General features: G+C 40.0%; 1 protein-coding gene across 1 annotated transcript; it reads right to left on the minus strand.

The window, feature by feature from the left end:
- Positions 1-563: 563 nt before the first annotated feature.
- On the minus strand, positions 564-2,622 carry LOC126259426 (TELO2-interacting protein 2-like). Its single transcript, XM_049956224.1, has one exon. The coding sequence runs from the start codon at positions 2,287-2,289 to the stop codon at positions 925-927; it is 1,365 nt and encodes a 454-aa protein (XP_049812181.1). The 5' UTR covers positions 2,290-2,622; the 3' UTR covers positions 564-924.
- Between the last annotated feature and the right edge of the window lie 8,150 nt (positions 2,623-10,772).

The following is a 10,772-nucleotide window of genomic DNA, read 5'->3' on the forward strand; positions in this document are numbered from 1 at the left end:
AGTAAGTGTAACTTACTGTGTATAACAACAACATTCATCTCCAGTCCCTAACACTTATGACACTTTTAAAATGACTGTTCTTAGACATTGTTACCTGGGTATGAATTGTACACTGTTTCTTACAGACACACTGGAGAGAGTTCTTCGACACACTAACAAACTGGGCATGTCCAAACACGATAGTTCCTTTCTGTGATGTCTCCATGTCCATCTTACTCTGCTGGTTCCATACAACTGACTGGCACATATGCACCATTTCAGTGCTATGTGTTAAATCAGCTGTGGATGATCAAATGACTACCTAGTATCAGTTCTACACCACTTGCAGTGCTTCAAAGAGACCAGTGTGCTCTTTTAAAGGAGCAGCTAATATTTTGTACAGTCAGATTAGTATGTAGGCCTACATGTTCCCATTTTTTTCTGTCACCATACTACTTAATACAATGTATTACTCTGGTTGATGTGCACAGTAACAAACATAACAACAAGACATAAGATTTTCAAGTTTAAGGAATCACATGTACTTCATTAATTTATTACAACAAAACATATTTAACAGACAGATCACAACTGCAGCAAATGGTTTCAGTGTAATGTCCACTAAAAACAATTTATATACAATATACATTACATAAGTGCAAACATAAAAGAATAGCTATTCATTGTGGTGTGAGGCATGTCAGATATAGCATTAGAAATACATACTTAAAAGGCACTAGTCATAAAGCAAACATTCCTAGATGTTAAGGATGTATGTATTCTAATTGACAAGTTTGATCAATAAAGAAATAAAGGCTGAAGATGATCAGTTCATGTAGCATTACTGTGGTATCATCCCACAAGGATAGCAGAAACAATCTGCCTGCCTCTTGTATGGAAACATCAAGATACACTTATCATTCCTTTCTAAGAAAAGAAAATCGATTAAAGAGATGTAACAATCTTTTGAATAACTTTATGGAAGTCTTCACTGAATAAATCTTTTTCCAACAGTATGGAACATATGGTCTTCACTTGTTCAGGGGCACAATACCCAACTATGAACAAACATTCTTCAGCCTCCTTCAGAACTTCATTATAAATAGCTACATTGCAGACAGACAACTTTGTATTATCTGGATTGTGTAGTATGTCTGTCACATCTATGAGGAATCTAAAAAGCATCCTCAGCAGCCTGTTACAATGATGCTGGATTCTTGGCCATACTTTTTGTAAATAAACCTTAAGAGACAACACAGTATATTTCAAAAAACTTGGACTAGAATGGTCTCCCATTTCCATATAGTTACTGAATAATTCCAAAAGGCGAGACGACCAATTAACAAGACTTAATGGCATATTTTCAAGAAATACAGGTAAAGTTTCCATGTAGGCTTCCCTAATGTCTGTTTTTTGCCACAGTTCAAGATTTTCAAGTATGATTTCGAAAGTTTCGTCGTACTTAGACCACTCTGTAATACATTCATCTTTCAAATAGTTTCTTTCAATTTTGTCCAATAAATTAACAAGGCATGGGACAGCAATTTTAACGACTTGTGGATTCTTGTGAACCAAAGACTGCTTTATTGCTGAATACATAACTTCTGCATGGCAGTATAAATCTGCCTTAGTAGAATGTTCTGCGATATAAGCAATACATTTTATGCCTGTCGCGGCATTTTCTGGAATGAAGTCATCTGTCATAATTAACGCTGTAGGAACAATCATTCCGAGATAATCGCCTAAATATTTTCTATGCACCTGGAACAACAGCCAATAGTAGCACGCAACTGCCCCTGGGAAATGTTTCCATGTATCTTTGAGAAGTTTTGGGCGTAATGCAGTTAACACTGATTTGTACAATCTTGGAACTTCCGTGTCTGAGTAACATTTCTCGCCGACGAGAAGATCCCCAATGTTATCGCACACGAAAATCTCACACAGCAAAGATATTATTTCACGACTGTTGGTATTCGTTTCTTGATTTGTCCATATATTTTCACTAATATGTTCACCACAAAGTGTTAACAAAGAAACAGCGAAATTCGATTTAAGTTTCGCACTTTTTGTTCCGTAATTACTACTTGACTTCAATGTCCTCATAAAATCTTTGAGGGCTTTTAAATTGCGAGCAACAACGGGTATATGATTTGCGAAATCTTTTCTTTGAGGTGGTAGATCAAACCCGGAGTCTAACTTCGGCAATAACGAAGAATTCACAACTCTCTCCACCACATCCCACGTATTATCCGTTATGTATTCACCATCAATGGAGTATAACACTTCTAATTCACTTAACCCCTCATCCATTTTTCTGTATTGTACACATACCACTACAGCAGACTGTGTATGCACAATTACACTAGCATAACATGAAATTGTTTACTAACACTTTAGTCAACATTTCAGCAAAGATGACAATAAGTGGTTCGGAATACAGTAGGAGCATCTATGGAGCATAGAGCCTTGATTCCACTGGCAACGAAAACTTCCAAATACTTGTAAATCCGTATGACCTAGGTAGGTATGAAGCTCAATATATACAACACGACACCGTACTGAAATATTCATTATATTTAGCGAACAGAATACAGTGAGCAAAGCACATCTGGTCTACATGAACGCACTGTCACTGCACAGTCAACATCAAAACAAGATCGACATTCAGCGTGGTTACTCAACGTGGTATCCCTATGGACACATTGTGGTGTATGGAAATGCCCGCAGCGTTGACAACATGGCTGAGAAAAATAACCTCAGGTTGTCGAAGTCGGTTTTTTTTCCTCATAATTAATAATGACGCCATTTCCATTAAGCACATCAAAAATTCGTAAATATCATTATCCCGAGAAAAAATGAAATGTCATCAGGATAAGCGTAGCAGAAGGGTATCTAAAATAGGATACCATCCAGAAATCGTTTCCATTTTTGGGCTGCGTTTTTGAGTCCACATGACGTAAAAAGGTACTTAAATAGCTCAAAATATGTAATGATTGTTCTCTTTTGTACATACTATGTGTACATCGGTATTTGGTGATAAGCTTGTTTGTAACCCAGGACACTGAAGACAGAAATACACACATGGCAGCGAGTAGCGTCCTGTATGTTTGGTACCGAGTTACTGTCAGTTATAATATAGACCTTAAGATTTCTGTAGTCACCACATAAATGTAAGATACCATCTTCCTTTGGCGCTAGTTTAATTGGTGAAGCCTATGAACTGTTAAAGTGTCTAACAATTCGTGCTTTTAAAAGTTCATCGCCTGCTGCCTTGGCAGCATGAAGTTTGCCCGGTGGGAGCCAGCGTGGTCCGGGTTGGACTGAGGGGACACACTTGGTAGGGATCCTGTATACTGTTCTGTTTGTGGTGGCGCACTGAGTGAATAACACTCGCGAAGAATTCATGGGTGGCAGGATTAAGAGTGGACAGCACTTGAGCAAGAGGTGCATTACCAATGTTGTCGATATGAGAAGGCTGTGTAGGCAGCAGTGCCTCTGAAGCTGTTGTAGGCACATTGGAAGTCATTGTTGATGGTTGATTTGGTCGAAGATTTTGTCGGTGATTTCATGTTGTGGTTAGCTCTTCAGTAGTTTTTTGTATTGCCAATAATATTGTTTCATTCTCCTGTTAGAGGACTAGACACTGCATGCAAGCTTTGAAGCAAAGAAATTAGTTTTGTTAAGTTTTTGCGAGCGTGTTGATGCAATCAAAAACGATAGTGATCATCTGTTGGGGTGCACTGTTGCTTGCAGACTGGAGACGATGTAATAAAGGTGTGTTCCTTTTCGAGGAGGCTGTGGTTGATGACACTGGCGACGACACAACCTGTGTCACGTTGGATGAGTGTGCCATTGGACATGTCCAATAGGAGCCAGAAGTAACAGAGAAATTTGGCACTGACTACTGATTCACTCATCTGTGATTAGAAAGTTTAATGTTACAGTGATTGCCAAATTGTTTGTTGCCTGGAGATGTATTGCCGTTTTGTCATAGGGTGTGTTGGGTAATGTCAGACGTGCCACACTGATTTCAGAGCTGAAATCGACCAAATATCGTTGCTGTAAAAGGTGATCCCAGATACAGAGTCTGCCATTGTCTCATCTTGGTGAAATGTGCAGTGGTCCCTTGCTACTTAAGATGAGGTGAGTGGCATCAAAATTGGGGCTCGATACACCTGTTGCAAGCAGCACAGCCCTTTTGGGTGGTCACAGTACGGACTGCAGTTGTGCAGAGGGTTACCAAACTGTGCGTGATACCAGCATAGGCGCAGGGTGGTGTCTTGCGGAGTGCAGTTGTCACTAGTTTGTTTTGTTGACACAGCCATGTGAAGATCGTTGTCCTGGCTGGATGCTGTGACGTCATAGTCGACAACAGTAGGGTGTGGTCAGGCTGGTTTGGCTGATGCAGGGAACAGTGAACACTGAGACAGGTGCTGCTGTCCATGCATGGTGGTATTGTTGTCAACTAAACTGATACTGCGTGTTGAGTAACAGTAAGAATTCTGTCCAGTAATTTAAGTGTGTAGTCTGATGCTTCTCCTCGTTGGTGATCATGGAAAGCTGTACTTGAGATGGGAGGTCAGCTACCCACAATATCAACAATGTATAGTCAGGCATCAGTTACAAGTTGATTAATGTTTGTAAACAATGTTGTAATTGTGATGTGGTTCTGTTTGTTAATTGTTCATTTAGAGTACTTCTTGTAATTGTTCTTCAAGAGTCCTGGAAAGACGTTGCAGAAGTGCTTATTTCACTGTAAAATACTTATTGTCCACCAGTGGTGCAACGAAGATGTCGCTAGCCATGTCTGCATGTTCACCCAAGTGGCTGTGGAGTATGACAAATTTTGCAGCATCACTGATACACCATGAGCAGCGAGAATGCTGCCCATCATAACGAACTACAAGGAGGGCTAATCGGAATGGAATGGCAGTATGTTGGGATAAGCACTAAATTACTTTGAGGCGACCACTGTGGGTGGCCATGTCAGTTGCCACTACAAGAGGCGACTATTGGGAGGGCATAAGTACAGTTGGTTCTGTGTCAAGAGGTACATTTCCAATCCGCTCCTTGCCATTTTTCCTCATAAGGATGGTACTGACCTTTGGTCGCTGATAGGTGCAGTGAAAGAAGATTCAGAATTACTTATTTATTTCCATAAACATACAGGTAGCCACTTGACTCATGTTTGGCACTGTCCATCAATGCCTGCTGAGGAATTGTGTTGTAAGCAGCCTTCAGCTCGCTCACAGCAGCTGACACCACACACTTCAGTCAACCCGGCAGTTGCACTAGTAGTTCGCCACTTGCAGTGGCCCCTGTACCGTGACACCAAGGCAGTGAGTGATAGTGGTACATGTATTGAACATACACACACCTACTTTGAAGGTGCTCTGTCCCCACCATGTGTGTAGTTGTGAAATTCGACGATATTGGCCTGCCCTGTCGTCCAGGTAGGCACTATTCAGTTTGCTAGAATGTCAGGAAAGCTGGTGTCCTGATCCTAATGGGAAGAAAAGATCTTCTGGTCCTCCATCTGCAACAGACGCTCTGCGACTGGTGATTATGGCAAGGTAGCCATCTCGCCCAGTACTGGCTCTTGTTGTCCATAGCATGCAGGAAACCTACAACCAACTCGTGCCAGACGTCACTTCACTGCAATCAGGGACTCGAGTGCGAACGTTACGTAAGCCATGTGTATCTGATCAACTGCCTTACGAGCTAAACTGCTGGGGTATTTATGGAGCAAAGTAGCAGCTAGTGTTTACCCAACGTGATTCGTCATGACCACATAGATCTTTCTATTATGACGGTGTCAGCGGTTTTCCCTCTGCTGTGCTTGCTTAAAGAGTTTGTTATAACGTAGAATTGGTTTGTGAAGTTGTTGATACCGTTTGTTGCATTTGGCTTAGCCTTTCATTCGTCTTATAACGAAAGTGACGTGACCCTATTTAGCTGCTCTGACTCACTACATTCTGCTGTAGTCTGTTTTCTGACACCCATGTTGTGTTTTGCGCTGACTGAGTTTCAGTGGTGAAATTACCGTAATGTAGCGAGATAGATTCGTTCTGGGACTTTGAACATTTTACCCGCTTTATTGCCCTATACTAGGTTGTCATGCAACACTGCAGGAGGGCTGGCGTTGGTAACATAGGTGAATGTCCCATTGTTCGGCACTTGACTGGCGAGTGTCATTGTCACTTTTAACAAGTAAACTTCTTTGGAGAATTGGTGGCGCAGCACTGTATGTAAAGGCGCTGCTCTCGTTTCCATAATTTTGACTCGTAGTCGTTCACAGTGGCTGCGTTATTGATATATAGTGCACAGTTCAGTGCGTATTTGTCGTAATTCGCGGCCATCGCGAGGCACCAATGTCGACCTGTATGGTGTAGGTATGGTGCAGAACATTTACAACACGAGACAGTATGGAAATATTATTTATTTTCCGTGAACAGTACCCCATTTTGAAACCTGTGCCAGTAGAAACTGCATGAATCGCAGCTCTCGAACACGATGGTGGGTAATGCACATGGGGGACCCCACGTTGTATAACACCACTGACAGTCTACCTCGCTTCACATCAAACGACCTTTGGTGTTATTTTGTTTTCAGACAGACATGTTGCTTTTTACAACAGCCTGGAAAGTAAGCCCCTTATCCCAACAAGCAGTTCTGCCTCGTTTTTGTTGTTAAAGTTAGTCAGGTTTCTCATCGGAAGTAGATACTGTAAATATAATTTATCACGTAGACTAATTTTCTACAAAACGTGATACTGTTATGCATAGACATTGATCATACAGTGACTGCAACAAGAAAGACACTACCAAGGTGCGTTTACAATGATTTTGGAAACATGTTTCTCTTCGCAAAATTGTTTCCTACGAAGCATACAACATGTTTGCAACTATGTTCGCCATTCACAATTCTGGTCATCCTAGTGGCAAACATTTCTGTATCTTCTGCTGTGTTGAACATTTCACATTGTGTATTCAAATAGACAGCTACATTATGCCCAGGGGAGAGGATTAATTAATGATACATGGCACTGATTATTAATACTCATAGTACAAGCAGACAAAGACAAAAGCACAGTCATCATCTTAAACAAAAGGATACTATATCAGATGTGGCGGGAATGAGGAGGAAGGAGTCGCTATTTGTAATTTCACAGGGACGTTACCTTCTAGTTCTTAAATTGTAACAGATTTGTTAGGGCTTCTTGTTTAAAGAAATACACAAATTTCAGAAAATCAGTTTCTGCGAAACAAAGATTTGCTGCCAGTCTTCACTTTTTGTCAATAGGAGATTAATTTCAAAGCCTTGCACATTTATTCTATTTTTTCAAAGTCAGCTATATCCCAGAAAGTTCCTGCTCTTTGTAAATAATTGATTGATGGTTTATGAAAATACAATCCAAATATAAAAGTTGAAAGGCACCCACATGCCTTGCTCATACTGTGGCATCAAGCAGTCAGGCCTGCAAGATGAGTGGTCTGCCAAGCGAGTGGATTCATTCTTATTTATCGAGTAACATGAACTCTCGTACTCACAATTAAGTTACAAGTTATCCTCCTATAGGAATAATACGCAACGGAAACACACATCTGACTATCAGTAATTTACAGAACTCTGACTGTTCACTACGCACTGGCAATACCACATTTTCTTTTTTTATTTAACGGCTTTTATCAACACGTGGCCATCGCACTGAATATGAGTGGCGCACACATTATAATTTCTGGATATCATGACAACATACAGTTCGAAGGAAAAGGCCACCAATCTTTTTCTTTTCACTATCTTATTTATTCCGATAAATTCTATAACCTAAACACACAAATTCTATAACCTACAACAATAACACATGAGAAATTCCGCCCAGTGGGCATGGCTGTACATTGGTGATTCTCTATCTTATGGTCTCGTAATTATTTAACGCTACCGTGCACTTTCTGGATAGGATGGTGGATCTTTTGCTATATCTCACACTTCGACTCTCACAACCATCGTCACGAAACTTTCCTCCAGACCGAGCGGTACAAAAGGAACACGCATAACCCACTACCTCTGAAACTACCTTGCTACTCTTCCATGCAAACCACACATACTTAAATTACATGACATACACCACACTACAACATGAAATACAACACAGGTAATAGTCACAACATTATCACTTTCCGCTTTCCCACTTCAATTAATATTTATCCCAGTTTCACACGACACTGCCCCACTTCGTAATTCTACTTTCCTACTATGAACTCTGGAGATATATGCACGTCTTCCTGTGCAATGCAAGCCAAGTGGCGTTGCTGAATAGACGGCTGACTCACCTTGCTTCTCTCTCAGAGTATTATAGTTTGAATCAAGCGTCACACGGAAACATATCACGCAAAGTAATATTAAGAACATATTCATCACACACATGAGTCCTCAACTGATACCATGGACGAGTACTTCTCTTTATCCTTTGTCTCATACACAGATTGAGACTCACACAGTACTCACCACGTGGAAGTACTCGTCTCTAATTTCAAGTCCTGCACACACCATTCCTTAAATATTTTAACTTATAGTACACACGCTAGTAATTCAGCTTAACTTAAGCACATGGAAGTATTTCAACTTACTGCTACACGTGGTTTCATTGTGACCATTGGTCACTTCCGAATATTACTACGATCCCATTAATATTACCTGCCTGACATTTAATTCTCCCCACAAAAGTTCCTGAAATAGAGAAATTATTATTTCAAACTACTCTTAAATATTCCACATGCATACCATGTCTCCACTCTTTTGTCATTACGGAGCACACCTAAGACAGGTCTGAACAGCACAAGATCCAGCGGCAGAGTGCCGAAACATGGCCGTTCTTCAGGTCCTCTCGCACCTCTGCCGAAGTGGGGGAGCACCTTGCTACCGTATTGGTCAGGCACATTTCAGGCGCTCAAAGCTCAGGTAAATTTCATCTCTTTGGTCCCACCAAAGGTGGCCAAAGGATCGTCTCAAAGATGACCATATATTCACATTCACTATCTGCGGTTAGCAGACGACCATACATTCATTCATTTCACAGATCTCACCAAACTGGATGTAGGGATTTATTTTGTGAGAGTGCACATGTGATCAATTAAATAAATAAATTGTCATTCTTTCCCACACTGGTATCCGTCTTCGCTGTATTTATTGAAATTGAGTTATTATTAGAAAAAAATGTGTTGTTCTGACAAAAATAATGAAGTATGTTGTACCTATTTTCAATGTCGGGCGGTACTGTACCCTTTCAAAGTAACATTGTCGTTGTTGATGTTTCTGATGTATCCACACTCAGTTCTGTTCTTTTATATAATTTCAATTCTATCTCAATTTTTCTGGATTATGTTGGTGGAGACTTTAACTTATTTTCAGCATCACTGCTGCTGATATTATACAAAACAGCGATTTTCTGGCTGGAATCCTGCTTTAACTTGGAACATATAGTTTTCACATCATGCATTCCATAGACACTCCTCTGCTTCATAGGATGTGATAAGATCAGATATCTATTGCCTTTGTTGTCTCGACAAGACAATGGGCATTTTAACTTATGATACTCTGCTATATGAAGTATGTTAGAAAATAAAGAAACACTAACACCGCACAGTGCCATTTAGTGGTAGCACACTGGAAACAATACTTTTTCCTCTGATCTGCACGGCACTGGCATGGAACATAATTTTTCTGTTCGGAACATGTTGCAAACATCGATATCCAAGTAGTAGAAGGAAACAGTGCTGCAAATATTGTTGCAAAATATGTTTCAGACTTAGTGTAAAAGTGGCTTTAAGTTATCAAACGATTTAATTCAGGTCAAAAGTAGCTTTAAATCTGTGGAGACATAATCTGTTTTTGTATTTTCACTTTATTGTTATTTTTACACTCCAACTCTAAAGCAAAAATTTTAAAATTATACTTAAACCAAATGATCTTCAGAATATTGAAACTTATGAGGTAACGTGAACCTCAGCAAGCCCACATTTTCCGTAATAATACTTACAAAATACGTCATGTTACAGTATGATGTGTTATTTTACTGCTAATCTCTGCGTTTCCGGTGTCAATTGCAAGTGTTTTTCGTGCATATGTTTGAAGGCCGATTCATTGACTGCTTGCAATTGAACCTCATCTATGCATCTGTCTGTGGGGAAGGAATTAACTGTAGGGTAATGACTTTTGATCCAGTGTCGACCAAAAACATCCATGCCATACAGCAATCAGGGTAAACAGCTGTTGATGTCGAACTGAAGAAAGAATCCATTTTTTGTCATGACTCTAATTGTTAAAGACCTGTGCTGTAAAAGGAGAGCAAGCCTTATGACAGAGAATGCACCTAGTGGCAGCTGTTGAAACTCTTGGGCAGTAGAGGGGAAGCTGCATTAAGTCAATAAGTTATCCTTTGTTGTATAACCTCTCCAGTCCTAAATATATGCACACAGAGATCAAGAACACATTCTGGAATGAAATAGGAGCAGAAATAAAAGCAACTAGGAAGTAAACATGCTTATATTTCTGATTTTACGCCAATAATTGCAACCAAGCTAGGTAAAACATTATTTTTGAGAGTTTTAGCCATAATTGTAACATTTTTTTATATCTGTGTGTTTGATAATCGGATCAGAACGTCAGTCTCAGAAAAGAGGTATTCAGTGAGCATTTCTTTCACACTAAATGTGTCTGTCGTTATATTCCCTCCTTGCAAATGCACATTTTGTAATGTGTGACCCCCCCTGCTCTATCCACTTCCTGAGTTA

This window comes from Schistocerca nitens, chromosome 5 (assembly GCF_023898315.1).
Source record: "Schistocerca nitens isolate TAMUIC-IGC-003100 chromosome 5, iqSchNite1.1, whole genome shotgun sequence".
Classification (NCBI taxonomy): Eukaryota; Metazoa; Arthropoda; class Insecta; order Orthoptera; family Acrididae; genus Schistocerca; species Schistocerca nitens.

What these genes read in the sequence shown, in the direction of transcription:
- LOC126259426 (XM_049956224.1), bottom strand. Translation starts at nt 2,289, where the DNA reads ATGGATGAGGGGTTAAGTGAATTAGAAGTGTTATACTCCATTGATGGT.